General features: G+C 40.7%; 1 protein-coding gene across 4 annotated transcripts in view; it reads left to right on the plus strand.

Moving 5' to 3' along the window:
- The first annotated feature begins 3191 nt into the window (after positions 1-3191).
- maml1 (mastermind-like transcriptional coactivator 1) overlaps positions 3192-23189 on the plus strand; it is a 31346-nt gene continuing 11348 nt past the window's right edge. For 2 of the 4 annotated variants that reach the window (XR_001330131.2, XM_014211982.2), the window contains exon 1: positions 3194-4896. Coding sequence is in view for 3 of the 4 variants with exons in the window: in XM_014211982.2 (XP_014067457.2) it covers positions 4573-4896 (324 nt within the window). In the remaining variant the exon portion in view is untranslated. Of the gene's footprint in view, positions 4897-23189 lie in introns of all 4 variants that reach the window. The other 2 variants (XM_014211983.2, XM_014211984.2) reach the window with 2 other exon arrangements.

Here is a 23189-nt window from a genome sequence, read left to right on the forward strand (position 1 = left end):
TCTGCTGCTGATTTGAGAAGAATATTTTTGCTCACGGCTCACCACATTTCCAATTTGGTGTATTTTAAATTTGCATGCGTGTGATTCATGTAATGAATGGAGGGAACAAGCGACAAATTCAGAAACAAACTACAACAAAAAGAATTGTTCATTCTTGCACGGTGCACTATGCAATCAATTATCAGTGATTGGTTGAATCTAAAAAAAAAGAATTCTTTATGCTGCCTGCATCATGATCCATTTAGCCTGCGCGCATATATAACAGACCATTGGTTGGCGCTAATGGCTGTATGTACAGTGCATTCGGAACGTAATCAGACCCCTTCACTTTTTCCACATTTTACAATAAGGCTGTATCAGCTACACACACAATACTCAGTAAAGACAAAGCAAAAACAGGTTTTTAGAATATTTTGGCTTATTTATAAAAAATAAATGTATCACATTTACGAAAGTACTCGGTGCTTTGAAGCACCTTTGCCAGCGATTACAGCCTCGTCTTCATGGGTATGACGCTACAAGCTTGGCACACCTGCATTTGGGGAGTGTCTGCCATTCTTCTCTGCAGATCCTCAAGCTCTGTCAGGTTAGATGGGGAGCGTCGCTGCACAGCTATATTCAGGTCTCCAGAGATGGTCGAGCGGTTTCAAGTCCAGCCTTTGGCTGAGCCACTCAAGGACATTCAGAGACTTGTCCCAAAGCCAGTCCTGCATTGTCTTGGCTGTGTGCTTAGGGTTGTCGTCCTGTTGGAAGGTGAACCTTCACCCCAGTCGGAGGTCCTGAGCACGCTGGAGCAGGTTTTCATCAAGGATCTGTCTGTACTTTGCTCCATTCATCTTTGCCTAGATCCTGACTAGTCTCCCAGTCCCTGCCGCTGAATTCCATCCCCACAGCATGATCCTGCCACCACCATAGGGATGGTACCAGGTTTCCTCCAGATGTCACGCTTGGCATTCAGGTCAGAGAATTGAATCTTGTTTTCATCAGACCAGAGAATCTTGTTTCTCATGGTCAGAGTCCTTTAGGTGCCTTTTGGCAAACTCCAAGCGGGCTGTCCTGTGCCTTCTACTGAGCAGTGGCTTCCGTCTGGCCACTCTACCATAAAGGCCTGATTGGTGGAGTGCTGCAGACATGGTTGTCCTTCTGGAAGGTTCTCCCATCTCCACAGAGACACTAGGTTGATCTGTCAGATTGACCATCGGGTTCTTGGTCACCTCCCTGACCAAGGCCCTTCTCCCCCGATTGCTCAGTTTGGCCAGGGGGCCAGCTCTATCAAGACTCTTGGTGGTTCTAAACTTATTCCATTTAAGAATGATGGAGGCCACTGTGTTCTTGGGGACCTTCAACGCTGCAGAAATGACAATTCCTTCGACCTCATGGCTTGGATTTTGCTCTGACCATAAACTGTCAGCTGTGGAACCTTAATATAGACAGGCGTGTGCCTTTCCAAATTATGTCCAATCAATTGTATTTACCACAGGTGGACTCCAATCAAGTTGTAGAAACATCTCAAGGATGATCAATGGAAACAGGATACACCTGAGCTCAATCTCTAAAAACCTGTTTTCACTTTGTCATTATTGGGTATTTTGTGTAGATTGATGAGGAAAAAATGTAATTAAATACATTTTAGAATAAGGCTGTAACTAACAAAATGTGGAAAAAGTCCATGGGTCTGAATACTTTCGGAGTGCACTGTATCTAGCTTACTCGTGTGTGTGTGTGTGTGTGTGTGTGTGTGTGTGTGTGGCTCATAGAAAGTTGTAGAAACATGGGTAACACCTTTATTGGAATTCCTACACTGATAATGCATTCAGTGCAGGATGGTATCAGCAGTGGTGTAAAGTAGTACTTTGAAGTATTTTACTTAAGTCATTTTTTTTGTATCTGTACTTTACTATTTTATACAATTTATACTATACTACATTCCAAAGAAAATAATGTACTTTTTACTCCATACATTTTCCCTGACACTCAAAAGTACTTGTTACATTTTGAATGCTTAGCAGGACAGGAAAATGGTCCAATTTACACACTCAAGAGAACATCCCTGGTCATCTCTACAGGTACCGTGACCATCTTTCAGGGTCCAGGCACGACCGCCCGTGCTTCCAATGTCCTCATTCCATCCCAATGTAGCGAACTGTGACACCGCTTGGGGGTTTTGAGCCCTGGTCTCCAAGTCCGTAGGCAAACTTCATGCTAACCCCAACTAGCTACATTATTTAATCCTTTCCAGAGAGCAATTCCTCACATGTTCCTCACAATTCCTCACATGGTTCTCACATGAAATTCCTCACACAATTCCTCACAGTCCCTCACATGTACATGCCTCTCCGATGGCCTCACATGTGTCATCCAACTTCTGACACCAATATAGTGATTTGGGGGGAGAGGTGTGAGGTTCTGAGGTGAGCCACAAACTGCATCCTGAGGACTGGAGGCAGACCTGTTACCACTGCTCCAAGAGAGCCTGCTCTCTTGGGGAAGTGGTAATCATTCTTGTCAATGCCTATCAACAATGTATCACCTCTGAAACGACTATAGTGCTCAAGAAATGACATGATGATTTGAAGCTATATGCATCATGTGATAACATTTCTTGCCGGACAACATAAACAGTTATGCAGTGACAAAACTAGTAACAGTACCTTTTAGTTACCTTTTAGAAACTAGATAGCACTTTATGACAACTACTGATCTAAAAATGGCTTTATAAAATGGATTTCATTGAAAGTTGTTGATACTTATAAGTCTAACTAGGGCTCCCAAGTGGCGTAGGGGTCTTAGGCACTGCATCTCAGTGCAAGAGGCGTCACTATAGTCTCTGGTTCAAATCCAAGCTATATCACATCTGGCTGTGATTGGGAGTCCCATAGGGTGGTGCACAATTTACCCAGCATCTTACAGATTTGACTGAGGTAGGCTGTAAATAAGATTTAGTTCTTAGCTGACTTGCCTAATTAATTTTTTTTTTAATCTGTCTCATCACATTATTCCAACAAGGAGTGTGTATCATTAGTTGAGCTTACTTGAATTCTGATAACTTGTCAGAGGACACACGATGTTACAAATGTTACTGTAAATTCATGCAAATGGTCTCTCTGTTGCTTGTTTTCACTGTCAATCATTAAAATGAGGTGGGGACCATTCTATTTCTATGGTGGGGAAAGAGACACGGCTGTCTGGTGGTGACGCCTCTTGGTGTCGGTGAAGCAAAGCAAAGGTTAGGGAAAAAAGGAGAGAAAAAAAACTTGTTCCAAAATGGCGACGAAGATCTGTCTGTCCATTGGAAAACAATAGAAATAGCAAAGAGAGGCAGTTTGATTGTTTGTTGTCGCAATTAGTTTTTTTGTTTTGCAGTCGACCTAACTGATTCGGAGACGGGTTGTGTGTGTTCTATATGGACTACTTGTGAGAATTATTTTTGAAAGTAGTCTGGGTATCATGCTTTTGTTATAGTTAGCAGGCTATCAAGCTAGCTACATCCGTATCTTGTTGCGGTGTCTGCTAGCTATCAAGTCACATTACTGCGATCTACGCCGAGGATCAGCTGTTAGCCAGGGAGAACATAGGCAACATTACTTTAGCTAACTAGTTGCAACGTAACTACTTTTGTTATTAGCGAGCTAACGTTCTTAGTGTTTTATATGTTGACGGTAATCGGTAACTTGACGTTTTATCCTGCCTAGTTAGCAGAAGTTATATTCTAGATAAATTTAGCTGACTAGTTTAGTAGAAACGAACTGAGCGTCACTTGCTTTAGCTAAGTTAGCTAACTTTCACCATGAGACAGGAGTGTTTGTTGTAGACAGAGTTAGCTTTAGCCAGCAAGCTAACCAGCTCCGTGAAGTTGGGTAAGTAACGTTAGTCAGCGAGGTTTTAATACATTTATAGTTTACTAATGTAAACTAGTGCAATGTTATGTTTGTTCTCACTAATACAGTCCAGTTTAGCTAGTTAGAAGCTAACGTACAAGTTGAAGGTTTTTCTTACTCGAACTTTGGATATGTTTGACCAGAGGAATGTTATGGAGACCCATTGATTGAATACTATAGCATTTTAGTAAGCAACTACCTACTGTAACGTTAGTTAGCTACATCTAAATAGGCACGTTATTCGTCAAACTCATAATGCGTATTTTCCATCAAATTAATTGAGCTCGCCTATTTAATATACATTACTTTATTTGTAGTTTCAACTTTCTTTCATGAAGGAAGAGGCTTGAATGAATTCTTTTCGAATTTGTCTAGCTAGCCAATGCTGGGGCCTTTTGCTAGCCAGTTATTGCGATAGTTTTTTTTCACGATGCGACGTAAGGTGCACTATATACTTTGCTAGTTAGCTAGGCAGTTTAATACTATATCTCAATCGTATTTTACGCCTGTTTTCTTCTGGCTAGTGAGAGTAAATGCCAACATTAGCAAGCCAAAGGTAGACTCTATGGAAGCACTAACGTTAGTTGATTCTCAAAGGTAGTGGGTATAAACGCCCACACTAAAAAGGAACACTAAGCATTTTATCCGGACTGTCGAAACCCGAGTCCAGAGTTTAAAAACACACTATTTATTGATGATGGCGGATTTTGTAGTGCCGCGACACAGTGCGGTGATGGAGCGTCTTCGCCGTCGAATCGAGCTCTTCAGGAGGCATCACACCAGCTGCGAGAACCGCTACGACAACACAGCTATGGAGCGGCTGGAGATGGAACGGCAGCAGACCTTTGCATTGCACCAACGGTGCCTGCAAACCAAGGCCAAACGGTCGAGTAAGCACCGCCAGCCACCACCAACCTCAGACCAGTCGGCGCAGAGAGGGTCAGGGACCGGGGGCAACAACGCAGACCTAGTGGAGAGTGGAACGCCAGAGCAGAGCAGAAACAGCACTTTGATTGCGGTAAGTGACTTATTTCTGTAATACAGGGGGTGGATGCAAATGCACGACAACGCTGATAACAGCTCATTGGCAGTCATTGGATTATCGCATTCCTGCAGTATTTTTGTTGTGTGTGGTGATACCAAGTAAATTTGTCTATAAGGAAAGCGCATTGCAATCATGTGCTTTGTGCTCTGCACAGTGTGCTGTGATTAGAACGGAAGAGTTGTAGCCAGGAACGTGCGTGCTGGCTGGTTGCTGTCACCTGATCTCAGTGGGCAAGTTCGTTTGGCATGGCCCGGTGCCCCAGTTGGCTGGATATTTATATTAAGGACCATTGGAGTGGTCTAAAATGTATTTGCTCCGCTCAGCAGGGGCACCGGGCAATGCAGATTGAACTCGACCAATGTTGTCATGCTGTGTTTACTAGGCGGTCTTTGGCTTGCTCCATCCATTCAGCGAATTCCACAAATGTTTTTCTGTGGCCAAACATACATGTCATGCAAGTGGATATGGAAAGAATTTAGGTTTTACAACAAGGCATATACTGTCTGTTTGCTTTGGGGATCAGACACAGTCTAGGATTTTTCAGTGTTGGTTTCTGGAAATGGTGCTTTCAGGTCCTCTACAAGCTGGACTGTTGAATAAAATTACATATGAACGTACTCTACATGTTGTCTCTGTGGTTGATCCTCTTGTGAGTAGGAATTTGAGACAATATATCCACAGGATAGTATAATTAAACCAACTTCGTCAAAAGCGCTGGTAGTGCGTTCTGATTTCTCTCACCTGAGGCATGTGCAAGACCATGTAAACACGTGCATGAGCTCGTCAAGTATGCATGCATTACTTGCATGTACATCCTGTGCGCATGATTCGGTTGATAAAAATCCGAATGCGCTACAAGTGTTTTGAGGAAGTTGGTTTAATTATACTTTCCTCTGGATATATTGTCTTAAATTCCTACCCACAAAATAACCAACCACACAGACAACTGGTAGAGTAAGTTCAAATGTAATTTTGTTCAATATTCTGGCTTGTAGAATACAATTTCCAGAATTAAACACTGAAAATCCCAGATGTAGATTTAGAAATTCAAATTCACTCTAGTCCCCAGGCAAGCTCTGTCAGTGAAGTTGTTCTGTGTCACACAGTGAGGTGTCTGCTAGTATAAGTGGTTCATGTATTGTTGGCACTCATGTTTAATCACATCCATTTTTGTCATGGATAGTGATGTGGCAGTCATGAAATTGCCAGCCGGTGATTGTCATGCAAATAACTGCCTGGTCTCACTGCAATTGACCTTTTTAATTAACATGTTTAGCATCTCTGGCTTCCATGCATAGCCTACAAGACACTGATGTGGACCTTTTTTGAACATCTACAATTTAAAGTCTCAATCCATTTAATATAGCCTACACCATCACAGTAAATCCATTTAGGCAGATCTAAAGAAACATTATGAAATTGGGGCGGCAGGTAGCCTAGTGGTTAGAGCGTTGGACTTGTAACTGAAAGGTTGCTATATCAAATCCCCGAGCTGACAAGGTATAAATCTGTCGTTCTCCCCCTGAACAAGGTTCATAGGCCGTCATTGAAAATAAGAATTTGTTCTTAACTGACTTGCCTAGTTAAGTAAAGGTAAAAAAAAAAATGAAGAAAATGTAGTTAGACACATTTCGTTGGACAACTGACTAGGTATCACCCTTTCCCTTATGTTAGTCCCTTCACTGGATATGCCATATGGCTGTGGTCTACACTAGTTTATTAACATTTAGCAGGCAAGATTTGCTTATTCACGTGACATGATTTCATATTTTATAGTAAGAACAATACAATTTAACATAGCTGAGTAAAATAGAAAGTATATTTTTCCCAAACGATTTCCGAGGCAGTGCGCACATGTGGCTATTCTGTGTTGGGCAGTTAACAAAGAAATGGGTCCTCCTATATCAGTCATTTAGAGTTGTTTATGCAACTGTAGTTGTGATATAAAGGTTACACGGAACCCAAACTGGCTGCGCGTGTGCGCCTTCGTGCATAAATGTATTTTGTCCCCCCACACCAAACGCAATCACGACACGCAGGTTAAATTATCAAAACAAATTCTGAACCAATTACATTAATTTGGTTGACGGGTCGAAAAGCATTAAACATTTATGGCAATTTAGCTAGCTAGCTTGCACTTGCTAGCTAATTTGTCCTATTAAGCCAACTTACTGTTGCTAGCTAATTTGTCATGGGATATAAACGGTGAGTTGTTATTTTACCTGAAATGCACAAGGTCCTCTACTCCGCCAATTAATCCAAACATAACGGTCAACTGAATCGTTTCTAGTCATCTCTCCTCCTTCCAGGCTTTTTCTTCTCTTGACTTTATATTGCGATTGGCAACTTTCATAAATTAGGTGCATTACCTGTCACTGACCTCGTTCGTCTTTACCTGTCACCTGACCTCGTTCGTCTCATTGGTTATACCCACGTGGGTATAACCAATGAGATGGTACCTGCTTCTATAAACCAATGAGGAGATGGGAGAGGCAGGACTTGCAGCGCGATCTGCGTCACAAATAGAACTGACTTTTATTTTAGCCCTTGGCAACGCAGACGCTCGTTGGCGGACGCAAGCAGTGTGGGTGCAATAATTGAATAATATAGATTTCTAAATTTATTTTGCAATGCACGCGACTGAGCGGTGTAGTCAGCCTGTAACACTCTGTTTTGATTCCAAATACAGTCTAAGGCTACAAGATGTGACTAATGATGATTTGAAAAAAGTTGTGTGAAAGTCAATCGCTCTGCTCTGTTTCTTGCGTAGGCTGCACACACTTCAAATCAAATTTTATTGGTCACATACACATGGTAGGCAGATGTTAATGCGAGTGTAGCGAATGCTTGTGCTTCTAGTTCCGACTAAGCAGTAATATCTAACGAGTAATCTAACAAATTCACAACAACTACCTTATACACACAAATGTAAAGGGATGAATAGAATATGTACATATAAATATATGGATTAGCGATGGCACGCGGCAAACTGTTTTCACACACGATTGCGCAATGTCTGGGCTCATAGTGAATTGTGGACTCTTTTCCCACGGTTCTTTTTTATGCCAGCCAGGTAGGCTACTCTGGTCGTAAAGCAAAACAATGTGCTATAATATTAGGAAAGTTTAGAAATAAATATAGTAGGCCTAGCCTATAGAAAGCTGACGGGATCCTCCTCTTTTCAATAAAGGCCATCAACTGTTTTCGTATTCAATTGCATATGCGATTGGAAATGTTGTGCATAGTAACCCTTATTTCATTCCATGCATCAACCAGCTATGAGGAGCTCTCTCTCTGCGCAACAGGTGATCCTTTTCTCCTCCAAGTCTTAATGTAAGGACTCTCATTAAGTGTTTGATATGATTTTCAATTGCTTTTGCATTGACATCAGAGTGATTAGAGGGACAGAGTGCTGAGTTACCCACCATTAGCGACTGGCCTCTAGCAAGTTTGGTAGGCTACTAATGACTATCAGAGAGCACTTTTTGAGAAGTTGCCATAACCGTTGAGTCACATCGAATTTAACTGCGGTCATGATTCGTGACTGTGGTGTGGCAGTATATACAGTCATAACGACCCTCGTCATGGATTTCTAAATGATCAGAAGGCTGATGGCACAGCCAAAGTGGGATACACACTTCTCATGAGACGGTCACATATTAAAAGATTCTGCAACTTTTTCTTGTGACTCAAAAGTAGCACTCAAGTATTCAATGAGTTCTTACACTTCCAGAACATTCTTGTCTTTTTCTATTACACAATGAACAAAAATATGAACTCAAATGTCAAAGATTTTACTGTGTTACAGTTCAAATAAGAAAGGCTTTACGGCGAAAGCATAAAATTAGATTATGTTAGGACATAAACTTCACAAGATAAACCACACAGCCATTTTCCAAGCAAGGACATGTATCACAAAAACCAAAGATGCAGCAAAAATATTCACTAACCTTTGACGATCTTCATCAGATGACACTCCTAGGACTCAATGTTAAACAATACATGTATGTTTTGTTCGATAAAGTTCATATTTATATCCAAAAACCCCATTTTTACGTTGGCCCGTAATGTTCAGAAAATATTTTGCCTCCAAAACTGCAGGTGAATCAGCACAACAATTTACAAAATACTCATCATAAACGTTGATAAAATATTAAACTGTTATTCAAAGAATTATAGATAAACATCTTTTTAATGCAACCGCTGTGACAGATTTCAAAAAAGCTTTACGGGGAAAGCACACTTTGCAATAATCTGAGTACAGTGCTCAGAAAACCAAACCAGCAATTCAGATACCCACCATTTTGGAGTCATCTAAAATCATAAATAGCATTATAAATATTCACTTACCTTTGAGCTTCATCAGAAGGCACTTCCCAGGTCCAATCCCAGGTCCATAATAAATGTTGTTTTGTTCGATAAAGTCCATCATTTATGTCCAAATACCTCCTTGTTGTTTGCGCGTTCAGTGAGCTACTCCAAATGTAGGAAGTGCGCCGACAATTTCACGCCGAAAAGTCCAAAAAAGTTTTATTTACGTTCGTAGAAACATGTCAAACGTTGTATAGCATCAATCTTTAGGGCCTTTTTAACCTCTTACATCTAGACGTTCCGCTAGCGGAACACCTGCGCCAATATCCAATGATGGGCGTGGCGCGAAATACAAATTCCTCAAAAATACACAAACTTCCATTTTTCAAACATATGACTATTTTACAGCATTTTAAAGACAAGACTCTCGTTAATCTAACCACACTGTCGGATTTCAAAAAGGCTTTACAACGAAGCAAAACATTAGATTATGTCAGCAGAGTACCCAGCCAGAAATAATCAGACTACCCATTTTTCAAGCTAGCATATAATGTCACAAAAAACAAAACCACAGCTAAATGCAGCACTAACCTTTGATCTTCATCAGATGACAACCCTAGGACATTATGTTATACAATGCATGCATGTTTTGTTCAATCAAGTTCATATTTATATCAAAAACCAGCTTTTTTACATTAGCATGTGACGTTCAGAACTAGCATACCCCCCGCAAACCTCCGGTGAATTTACTAAATTACTCACGATAAACGTTCACAAAAAACATAATTATTTTAAGAATTATAGATACAGAACTCCTCTATGCACTCGATATGTCTGATTTTAAAATAGCTTTTCGGTGAAAGCACATTTTACAATATTCTCAGTAGATAGCCCGGCATCACAGGGCTAGCTATTTAGACACCGACCAAGTTTAGCACTCACCAAAATCAGATTTACTATTAGAAAAGTTTGATTACCTTTCCTGTTCTTCGTCAGAATGCACTCCCAGGACTGCTACTTCAATAACAAATGTTGGTTTGGTCCAAAATAATCCATCGTTATATCCAAATAGCTGCGTTTTGTTCGTGCGTTCCAGACACTATCCGAATGGTAAATAAGGGTGACGCGCATTTCGTGACACAAATTTCTAAATATTTCATTACCGTACTTCGAAGCATGTCAACCGCTGTTTAAAATCAATTTTTATGCCATTTTTCTCGTAAAAAAGCAATAATATTCCAACCGGGAATCTCCTTTTCGGTAAACAGAGGAAAAAACAGAAAGACGGGGGCGGCCAGTGCACGCGCCTAAGCCCACTGTCCCCTGATCGGCCACTTGACAAAAGCGCTAATGTGTTTCAGCCAGGGCTTTGAATTACGTCATTCAGCTTTTTCCCGGGGTCTGAGAGCCCATTGGAGCCGTGGGAAGTGTCACGTAAGAGCAGAGATCCTTTGTAATGGATAGAGATGGGAAAGAAGGCCAAGAAATGGTCAGACAGGGTACTTCCTGTACAGAATCTTCTCAGGTTTTGGCCTGCCAAATGAGTTCTGTTATACTCACAGACACCATTCAAACAGTTTTAGAAACTTTGGAGTGTTTTCTATCCAAAGCTAATAATTATATGCATATTTTAGTTTCTGGGCAGGAGTAATAATCAGATTAAATCGGGTACGTTTTTTATCCAGACGTGAAAATACTGCCCCCTAGCCATAACAGGTTAACATAAAACTTCAATAATATTCCAACCGGACGATTCCAATGTATTGAAAAACGTTATGGAACACAGCTACCTCATCACGTGAAAGCGCGCCAATGAATGTCATTTTCTCAGTCACCAACTTCCCGGCCTTCTTGTTCACTCTCTGTTCACTGCAAAAGCCTGAAACAAGGTTCTAAAGACTGTTGACATCTAGTGGAAGCCTTAGGAAGTGCAAAATGAACCCTAAGTCACTGTGTTAGATAGGCAATGACTTGAAATGACTACAAACCTCAGATTTCCACACTTCCTGGTTGGATTTTTCTCAGGTTTTTGCCTGCCATATGAGTTCTGTTATACTCACAGACATCATTCAAACAGTTTTAGGAACTTAAGTGTTTTCTATCCAAATCTACTAATAGTATGCAAATATTTGACTCTGGGCCCGAGTATTAGGCAGTTTACTCGGGGCACGCTTTTCATCCAAAAATGAAAACACTGCCCCCTATACCTTACAGTTAACTTCTTGCGGATTCGTGGGACGCAAGCGTACCACTTCAAAAACTTCAGGTGAAATTGCAGAGCGCCAAATTCAAATTAAATTACTATAAATATTAAAGTTTGATATTGCACTTGTGATTTTATATCAAAATAAAGCTTAACTTGTTGTTAATCCAGCCGCCGTGTCAGATTTCAAAAAGGCTTTACGGTGAAAGCAAACCATACGATTATTTGAGGACAGCGCCCAGCACACACATGCATAACAAATAATTTTCAACCAGGGAGTTGCGACACGAAAGTCAGAAATGGCGATATAATATATGCCTTACCTTCGAAGATCTTCTTCTGTTGGCACTCCAAAAGGTCCCAGTTACATTACAAATGGTCCTTCTGTTCAATAAAGGCCTTTTTTATATCCATAAAAACTCAGTTTAGCTGGCACGCTTCAGTCAGTAATCCACTCGGGTTTCCCTCTTTCAAAATGCATACAAAATTAATCCCGAACGTTACCAATAAACGTATCCAAACAAGTCAATCAACGTTTATAATCAAACAATAGGTACCCTAATACGCAAATAAACAACATTTAAGATGGAGAATCATTATTGTCTTTACCGGAGAAAAATACCAAAGAACAAGCTCTCATCCACGCGCTTGGAAACACTACAGCCAAAATGGGAACCACCTAGAAAAACTACAATTTCTGGCTCATTTTTCCAAAACCCAGCCTGAAGCTCTTTCTAAAGTCTGTTGACATCTAGTGGAAGCCTTAGGAACTGCAATCGGGCATGATTTCGCCCTATTATAAAAGTGCCAGCCATTGAAATCAGTGGTAGGATGAAAAAAGTTTTTGGGGATGGTTTGTACTTGGGGTTTTGCCTGCCATTTCAGATCTGTTATACTCACAGACATTATTTTAACAGTTTTAGAAACTTTAGTGTTTTCTATCCAAATCTACCAATTATATGCATATCCTGCTTCTGGGCCTGAGTAGCAGGCAGTTTACTTTGGGTACACTTTTCAGCCGGACGTCAAAATACCGCCCCCTGTCCCAAAAAGTTAACCAACAATGCAGTTTTAAGAAAAATACCTAAAAATAAAGTTACAATAATTAAATAGCATCAGTAAAATAACAATAGTGAGGCCATATCCAGGGAAAATGGGTGACATATCTGAGTATGTAGGCCATGAAAGAACTGGGACATTTTCAGCTTCCAGAAATTGTGTACAGATCCGTGCGTCATGGGGCCGTACATTATCATGTTGAAACACGAGGTGATGGCGGCGGATGACTGGCACGATAATGGGCCTCAGGATCTCCTCATGGTATCTCTGTGTATTCAATTTGCCATCGATAAAATGCAATTGTGTTTGTTGTCCGTAGCTTATACCTGCCCATACCATAACACTACCGCCACCATTGGGCATTCTGTTCACAACGTTGACATCAGCAAACCGGTTGTGCAAACTCAGTTTCATCAGCTATCTGGGTGGCTGGTCTCAGACGACCCCGCAGGTGAAAAAGCCAGTGGAGTTGGAGGCCCTGGGCTGTGCGAGGTTACACGTGGTCTGCGGTTGTGATGCCGGTTAGACGCATTACCAAATTCTCTAAAACGACGGAGGCGGCTTATGGTAGAGAAATTAAGATTCAATTCTCTGGCAACAGCTCTGGTGGACATTCCTGCAGTCACCATGCCAGTTGCACGCTCCCACTTGAGACATCTGTGACATTGTTATGAAACGGCACATTTTAGTGGCGTTCATGTCCACAGCACAAGGTGCACATGTGTAATGATCTTGCTGTTTAATCAGCATCTTGATATGCCACACCTGTCAGATGGATGGACTATCTTGACAAAGGAGAAATGCTCACTAACAATTTTGTGCACAAAATTTTAGAGAAATAAGCTTTTTGTGGTTCTGGAATATTTCTGGGATCTTTTATTTCAGCTCAAAAAACATTGGACCAACACTTTACATGTTTTACATTGCTATTTTGTGCAGTGTATCTAGGCCTGTTTCTTTCCTAACCAAGCACCGACAAGAACAGGTGTAGACCTTACAGTGAAATACTTATTACAAGACCTTAACCAACAATGCAGTTTTAAGAAAAAATACCAAAACAAGGTAAGAAATAAAAGTAAGAAATAATTAAAGAGCAGCAGTAAAATAACAATAGCGAGGCTCTATACAGGGGGTACCGGTACAGAGTCAATGTGCGCGGTCGAGGTAATATGTACATGTAGGTAGAGTAATTAAAGTGACTATATATAGATGCTAAACAGAGTAGCAGCAGTGTAAAAGGGGTGGGGGGACAATGCAAATAGTCTGGGGTAGACATTTGATTAGATGTTCAGGAGTCTGATGGCTTGTTTAGAAGCCTCTTGGACCTAGACTTGGAGCTTGGGTAACGCTTGCCATGCGGTAGCAGAGAGAATAGTCTATGACTTGAGTGGCTCAATTAACTTCTAATCAACTGTGTGGGGGGGGGGGGGGCTCCATTGTTTTCAGTGCTGATTAACCTCTCTGGGCTAGGCGGGACGAATTCGTCCCACCTACGCAACAGCCAGTCTAATCCAGTGGCGCGATTTTCAAATACCTTAAAAATCCTGTTACTTCAATTTCTCAAACATATGACTATTTTACAGCTATTTAAAGACAAGACTCTCGTTAATCTAACCACACTGTCCGATTTCAAAAAGGCTTTACAATGAAAGCAAAACATTAGATTATGTCAGCAGAGTACCAAGCCAGAAATAATCAGACACCCATTTTAAGCTAGCATATAATGTCACAAAAACCCAGAAGACAGCTAAATGCAGCACTAACCTTTGATGATCTTCATCAGATGACAACCCTAGGACATTATGTTATACAATACATGCATGTTTTGTTCAATCAAGTTCATATTTATATCAAAAACCAGCTTTTTACATTAGCATGTGACGTTCAGAACTAGCATACCCCCCGCAAACTTCCGGCGAATTCACTAACAATTTACTAAATTACTCACGATAAACGTTCACGAAAAGCATAACAATTATTTTAAGAATTATAGATACAGAACTCCTCTATGCACTCGATATGTCCGATTTTAAAATAGCTTTTCGGATGAAGCACATTTTGCAATATTCTAAGTACATAGCCCAGCCATCACGGGCTAGCTATTTAGACACCCGGCAAGTTTAGCACTCACCAATATCAGATTTACTATTACAAAAGTTTGATTACCTTTTGTTGTCTTCGTCAGAATGCACTCCCAGGACTGCTACTTCAATAACAAATGTTGGTTTGGTCCAAAATAATCCATCGTTATATCCGAATAGCGGCGTTTTGTTCGTGCGTTCCAGAAACTATCCGAAATGGTAAATCAGGGTCGTGCGCATGGCGCAATTCGTGACAAAAAAAAATCTAAATATTCCATTACCGTACTTCGAAGCATGTCAACCGCTGTTTAAAATCCATTTTTATGCCATTTTTCTCGTAAAAAAAGCGATAATATTCCGACCGGGAATGTCCATTTAGCTAAACAGAGGAAAGAAAACAAAGCTTTCGGTCGACGCGGGCACGAGCCTGAGTCTCACAGTACTGTAACCAGCCACTACCCAAATGCGCTACTTTGTTTCAGCCAGAGCTTGCAAAGCCACGATTCAGCATTTTGCCGCCTTCTGAGAGCCTATGGCAGACGTAGGAAGTGTCACGGGACAGCTAAGATCCTCACTCTTCAATAAACAGAGACAAGAAGAACGACACCTTGTCAGACAGGCCACTTCCTGCATGAAATCTTCTCAGGTTTTTGCCTGCCATATGAGTTCTGTTATACTCACAGACACCATTCAAACAGTTTTAGAAACTTTAGGGTGTTTTCTATCCAAAGCCAATAATTATATGCATATTCTAGTTACTGGGCAGGAGTAGTAACCAGATTAAATCGGGTACATTTTTTATCCAGCCGTGTCAATACTGCCCCCTAGCCCTAACAGGCATGCTTCCCAGCCAAAACATTTCTAAAGAGTTTGTGGATATATTATGAGAAGATTTTGTGACGTTTTTGTTCATTTTTTACTTTGGCAAGGTTTTTTTCAGCTGTTGGGGTTTTATTTTTTTAATTTTTTTATTTTTTACTGGAGGTAAGCAAAAGTTCGAGCCGAAGTAGGGATGCACGATATATCGGTAAACATATCAGAATCGACCGATATTAGCTAATGTCAACATCGGTATCGGCCCGACATCTAGTTTAACGGCGATGTGAAAAACCCATGTCAAAGCTGACGTGCATACCGATATGATGTAATGACGTCACGTAGAATTTTGCACGAAACGTGCAACACAGCATTCCTAAAAGAACCCACAATGTTTGCTGTGTGGATCGAGCAGTCATTTCAAAGAGTAACACAATTTCAGCGAGACAATTCAAAGGCGAAATCCATTAAATCCAAGATAATGGACTTCCTTGTCAATCAACCGTTGTTTGTCGTGGGTTACGTTGGCTTTCGCCGACTGGTCGAGCATCGGTACACACTACCAAGTGTTCTGTTTTTCAGATGTAGCTCTACCGGAGTTACACAGTAATAGCGCTACTGCTGTGAGCTTCACGACATACATACTATGGAACGCCGTTTGGGTCTTTGCGTGTCAAAGATACAGTGGCACTGTCAAAGCTGAAAAAAAAAGTCTGCAAACACCAGTCATGACCGATGTGTTTACAATACCGCGTTGGTAATAAAACATAATTTGTTCGACCGCAACTTCTGGGCTAGCTAGCTTTAGCTTGGTACCTAGCTAGCACCAATACAACCATCCTGAAAAAGATGACCAGTAGAAACTGCAGTCATTGATTTAGGAATCCTTGTAAGTATTACTTAGGTTGCCACTTGTTGTTAGCCTATTGAAGAAAAAAAATAGCTAGCCAGCTACTTAACCCTGTTGCCCAAAGCTAATGTTATAAGCAGCCTGCTAGCTTCATCTGTCTAGTGAGGCTCGACCGCACCGGGTTATGTGTTGTGAAGCTAGCCGCGATAAGGATTAGGTACAATAGTGGAATTTGCGGTTTGCCTTTAAAATAAAAGTATATCATTGACAGTGATGCATAGGAATATAAATAGTAGAATTATGCAATACTTTTATTTTGAAGGCTAACTGCAAATTCCACTTTTGTGGCTAATCCTTATTGTGGCTAGCTTCACATAGATGGTCCGACCATTAATCAAATAAGAAATATTTTATAAGTTAGGGTTATTTTAGACGATGACACCTAGCTATATAGTTAGCTTACTAACAATATATAGCTATTGAAACAGATTGTCGTTTTGCTATGTTTTTGGGGAAGAACATTGTTTACATCCATGACAAGCACTGTATGTGTGCGAGACAACTTTACCAGCATCATAGCATACGTATCAATGAATCGTCGTGACATATGAAATACCAATGATAGTGTAATCGATGTGTATTAACTATGTACAAAAATGTATGAACGTGTTAAATTATGTGACGTGCAGTCATATTCAGGTCCTGATTGGTCAACAATCTTATTTGACACTTGAAATAGTGTTATTTTATTATTTGTTTTGACACTCCAAGACCCAAACGGCGTCCCGTAGAAATCCTGGTTGAAAATGAAACGACTGAACAAATGAACAACGAAACAACACAGCAAATAAGTGAAAGAAATAGGTTTTAATTATGATTTACTGGTAATGGGGACATATGTAAATGCCAACAAAATAACTTGTTGGTCAGTGTGGTGTGTGTAACCTTTATTTAACTAGGCAAGTCAGTTAAGAACAAATTCTTATTTACAGTGACTGCCTACCCCGGCCAAACCCGGACGACGCTGGGCCAATTGTGCGCCGCCCTATGGGACTCCCAATCACGGCCAGATGTGATACAGCCTGGATTCGAACAAGGGACTGTAGTGATGCCTCTTGCACTGAGATGCAGTGCCTTAGGCTGCTGTGTGTGTGTTAACTATTTAACTGTACTAGAATGCTGAAAAGGCCACAAAAAATTTAAATATTGGCAAGGAAAATATCGGATATCGGTAGCGGCCAAAAATGTCATATCGGTGCATCACTAAGCCGAAGTCTAGCCCCCCCTTCGTTGGTGATTGGTCAACAGTAGAGATTCTTCAATAGTCATTTTTTGTGATTCAACGAGACTACTTTTTTCATTGACTAATACGGCACCAAACATATTAGTTTGATGTGAAATTGCACGACTAAGATCTCCTCAGCAAAAACATACATTTATCACAGCCTTCTTGAGTTAGATTAATTCAGACTATTTTGATGTGTATACTGGCTACAGTGGCTCAAAATGGACAAACAGTACTATGTCCTCATTTTTCACGCTTTTCAAGCGAAGGTCTTTTAAGGGAGCACACTCATTAGGCTTGGCGCCAGACAAACTGAAGCATGCTGACGCCCTTTAAAATCAGTTAATTTTTACCCGCAAATTCCAAATGTCTTATTTAACAAAAATATATATATATATATATAGTACCAGTCAAGTTTGGATACACCTGCTCATTCCAGGGTTTTCCTTTTATTTTTGATATTTTCTACATTGTAGAATTATAGTGAAGACATGAACTATGAAATAACACACATGGAATCATGTAGTAACCAAAAACGTGTTTAAGGAAAGAAATTCCACAAGTTAACTTTTTAACGAAGCACACCTTGTAATGCATTCCAGGTGACTACCTCGTGAAGCTGGTTGAGCGAATGCCAAGACAGTTGCAAAGCTGTCATCAAAGCAAAGGGTGGCTACTTTGAAGAATCTGAAGTAGAAAAAAAAAAATCAAAATAACACTTTCGGTTACCACATGATTTCATAAGTGTTATTAAGTTTTGATATCTTCACTATTATCCTACAATGTAGAAAATAGTGAAAATGAAGAAAAACCCTTGAATGAGTAGGTGTATCCAAACTTTTGACTGGTACTGTACATACACAGACCGTGTCGTTTCAGAAAGTTGCTGGAAATTACGAAGTACTGATGGATTTTGTTCATGTCTTTATGATTAACTTGGGCAAATGTAATAAATGTTCTAAAGTTCAACACATTTTATTGATTTCCTACTTAATGTCAATACTTAAAAAAAAAAAAAATACTTGAATTACGCTTTAATTCCGTGATTGCTTCTGAGTTTTCTGCAATGCAGATTTTGTGGGTAAATATCTGTTTGCTCAAGTTGCCTCCATTGACCCTTTTGGAATTATCACTGGCATATGTTTTACTCGAGGGAAACGCTAGCCAATGATAAAAGTGAAAATTAACAATTTGAATTACATTAGGCATCTTACCAGCTGCCTTTTTGTTAATTTACCACTCACTTCCAGCCTTGTGTTGTGGAAATTGAGAATTTTGTGTTTGGCTTTTGCCTGACATAATGGGACCTATGTCATCCAAAAAGTTTACCAAAAATAGCACCTGGATGATCAAGACTCTTGGAAGAATGTCCTATGGACAGATGATTAAAAAGTGGAACTTTTTGGATGACATGGGTTACATTATGCCTGGTGAAAACCAAACCCTACATTCCACAGTAAGCTCGTACCAACGGTCAAGCATGGTAGTGGTTGTGTGATGCTTTGGCGATGCTTTGCTGCCTCAGTACCTGGACGACTTGCCTTAAAGAGCAGAATTAATGGTTCCTTCTATTATCAGAGAATTCTACAGGAGAATGTCAGGCCATTGGTCTGTCAGCTGAAGCGCCGCTGGGTCATGCAGCGAGACGGTGATCCAAAACACAATCAAATCTACATGAAAATGGCTAAAAAGCAACACATTAAGTATTGAAAGGCCTAGTCAAAGTCCAGACCTAATCTCAATTGAGATGTTGTGGCGGGACTTGAAATGATCAGTTCATGCTTGAAAACCCACAAATTGTCGCTGAGTTAGTAGTTCTGCATGGAATAGTGGGCCAAAATTCCTCTACAGCGATGTAAGAGACTGATCAACAACTAAAGGAAGCGTTTGGTTGGAGTCATTGCAGCTTAAAGTGCCACTGTTTTTCACACAGGGGTAGTGGGTGTTGCAACACATTTGTTTATGAAAAAATGAAAAGTATTTAATTGTTCACTCAGGTTCCCTTTATCTAATACTAGGTTTTGGTTTAAGATCTGATAACATTCAGTATAAAACAATATGCAAAAGTAGAGAATTAGGTAGGAGCCAAATATTTTCACAGCACTGTACATGTAAGTGGGTGTAATGACCCCACCTAAAGCATTTTGCCTCTGTGACCTCTTCAGTCTCTGAGAAACAAGTACTGTTTTTAAGCCACAACCCAGGCCTCAGTCACGGCCCAGTAGGAATTGGCCGCTACCCACCATTTGGGCCACAGCTGCAATAGGACAATGACAAGCCTCTGAATGATGACTCGGGGGTATTAAATCCAACTCCGCCCACTGCTCTGAGCCTCTGGCTCATCATTGCTCTCAGTGCCCATTACGGATGCCACATAATGCCATATTTGAGCGCTTCCACTGGGGTGTGTATCAAGCCACTGGGCAGAACTTGACTCTTTTGCTGATGCACATCATAACCTAGGCATCATGTCAGTTACTAAAACATGTCTAAATTCCCAGTGCTAACTAGCCCGCTCGTAGCACGATGCTAGCAAGCCAACTAGCCTATCAGTCTGTCAGTAACCTATTAACAGGGCTCCGCTCCAGCCTGGCCAGTCAGTATGAGGTTAAACGCTTGTACTATAAATGTCCCCCCCAGCCCTTAGTTAGACCGGCTCGCCGCTCTGTTCCGCACCTGCACAATCCAGGGAGGCCCATTGTGGCCATGCCGGTGACTTCAAAGGCAAAATGGGCATGCTGTCAGTGCTGGCCCCGGTGTTTGTAATTCAGCATGCTCCCCTCCATGGCCCTGGCGCTAGCTCTTTTGTTGTATGTCCTACTCCGCCTATACACATGCTAATTAGTTTCATGTGGATTCAGGTTGGTGGTGGTGGTTGCTCAGAAGAAGGTGGGGTGAGGGGGGTCGGAGGGGAGCAGGGGGAAGACGGACCAGTTTTTCAGGTTCATAAAGTACTGGAATGAGTCACTAGACTAGCTGCTCTCTCCCTTTCTCTCCTCCGGGTGTGTGAGGGTGTTAGACGATGCCAGATCAGCGTGTGGCCTATGATTTCAGTGGCAGTGTTGCGCTAAAAAAGAGATGGGTGACTTTGATAGGGTTGGGCCTCAGTGGCTTGTGTCTGTATACCACATGCAGTCAGAGCCGGCCCTAAGTGAAATTTTGTTTAACGGCGCTGCAGTTCTACACCTTTAGCCATGGGGCAGAGAGAAATTTGTGGTTTACGGCAAATTTCCTTCAATTCTACTCATTTGCCATAGGATGGAGCGAAATCATTGGGATCTCCCCAGTCGTTAATTTGATCATGATTACTACAAGTTTAGATAGATTGGCAAATTAGTCTAGTCATCTAAAAAATGTTGGCTGCCATGGGCTGATTTGACTGACAAGAGAAACTGATCCACAACCAGATTTTGAAATTGCTCCTTGTGTATTCCAACTCTCAGCATTAAGTTGAGACACCGACTGTGTTTCCCCCCCCCCAAAAAAAATGCATTACATTTTCCCTGTAAATTTACAGCATTATACTGGGGAACCACAGTCGCCAACTTAATACTGTAATTTTGCTTTACAGCAGAGATGCTGTAATGTTTTACAGTACTATTTTCTTACTGTAAAGACATATTAGCACCTTGCTGTAAATGTACAGGGATGCTGTGATGTTTTACAGTAAGGAAAATGGTACAGTAAAGCAAAATTAAAGTATTAAGCTGGCAACTCTGGTGCCAGGATGATGCTGTAACTTTACAATACAATTCTGCCTGGAATCTGAATGTAAGAAAAACAATACTTTTGTGCAGAAAATACATTTTATTAAAAGTGTTAACAACATAAAGAATGACTGGACAGAATTGACAGTAGGAACATATGTAACCAAATAAGAGAATCATTACAACACTGATGTGGGGCAGCAGGTAGCCTAGTAGTTTGAGCATTGGGCCAGTAACCGAAAGGTTGCTGGATCGAATCCCCGGGCTGACAAGGTAAAAATCTATCGTTCTGCCCCTGAACAAAGCAGTTAACCCACTTTCCCAGTTGGCCGTCATTTGAAATAAGAATTTGTTCTTAACTGACTTGCCTAGTTAAATAAAGGTTAAATAACAAACTATTAGCTGCACATATCACTCTCTGAAGCGCCTTGTGGTGTTGCCGTACCAGGCTGTGATGCAGCCCAATCTATGCTCCAGGGCAACTCTGTTTGGATTAAGGGGGTCTCTCTTTCCCTTCATGACTTACTTTATTTTGCTGATCAACATTTGCAAAGAAGGAACCTTAACGTCTCTTTTATAAAACTGCTGTCTCTTGAAAACCCTTTATCATTAACATAGTCAGTTCGAGACTTGAGCAAATATTATCTTAACTGGGAGATATGTAAGTTGGGGCGACTAGGTGTCACCAAAAACTTTATTCATTCAATCAGCTTTGAAATCAGAAATAGTTTGCGTTATCACCAACAAGGTACTAGAGTAGTGAATTGATGTTAGCTTCAGCTGTAAGCTAGCAAGGAAAGTTAGCCTGCAGAGGTGGAAGCTACCGGTATCTTCTTGCATTCAAATCAAATCACATTTTATTGGTCGCATGCACATATTTAGCAGATGTTATTGCGAGTGTAGTGGAATTCTCACCTTGTTGTTTTCCCCTGCATTGTAAAGTGTTCTAGCCTGTGTTGCAAACGACAATTAAGTTTCAACATTTATGCTGTGTTGCATTATTCAAGTGGGTTAACGTCTGTACAGCATAATTGGTGACGCAGCCCAGACTCCGAGTGAGTGCAGTGGTTCCTCGGGATAGGCTAGAGCTACCAATGAGTAAGTGGAGCAGGCACGGTGTGCTATAGCTAAGGGGACATTGGCTGCGCTGACGGACTTGATCCTCTCGATCAGTAGATTATTATTAATATATATTTTTTAACCTTCTATTTAACTAGGCAAGTTAGTTAACAAATTCTTATTTTCAATGATGGCCTAGGAACAGTGGGTTAACCTCTATGGGCTAGGTGGGACGCTTGCGTCCCACCTACTCAACAGCCAGTGTAATCCCGTGGCGCGATATTCAAATACCTTAGAAATGCTATTACTTCAATTTCTCAAACATATGACTATTTTACACCATTTTAAAGACAAGACTCTCGGTAATCTAACCACACTGTCCGATTTCAAAAAGGCTTTACAACGAAAGCAAAACATTAGATTATGTCAGCAGAGTACCCAGCCAGAAATAATCAGACACACATTTTTCAAGCTAGCATATAATGTCACATAAACCCAAACCACAGCTAAATGCAGCACTAACCTTTGATGATCTTCATCAGATGACAATCCTAGGACATTATGTTTTACAATACATGCATGTTTTGTTCAATCAAGTTCATATATCAAAAAACAGCTTTTTACATTAGCATGTGACTAGCATTCCCACCGAACACTTCCTGTGAATTTACTAAATTACTCACGATAAACGTTCACAAAAAACATAACAATTCTTTTAAGAATTATAGATACAGAACTCCTTTATGCACTCGCTATGTCCGATTTTTAAAATAGCTTTTCGGTGAAAGCACATTTTGCAATATTCTGAGTAGATAGCCCAGCCATCACAGGCTAGCTATTTAGACACCCACAAAGTGTGGCACTCACCAAACTCCGATTTACTATTAGAAAAGTT

This window comes from Salmo salar, chromosome ssa09 (assembly GCF_905237065.1).
Source record: "Salmo salar chromosome ssa09, Ssal_v3.1, whole genome shotgun sequence".
NCBI classification, from domain to species: domain Eukaryota; kingdom Metazoa; phylum Chordata; class Actinopteri; order Salmoniformes; family Salmonidae; genus Salmo; species Salmo salar.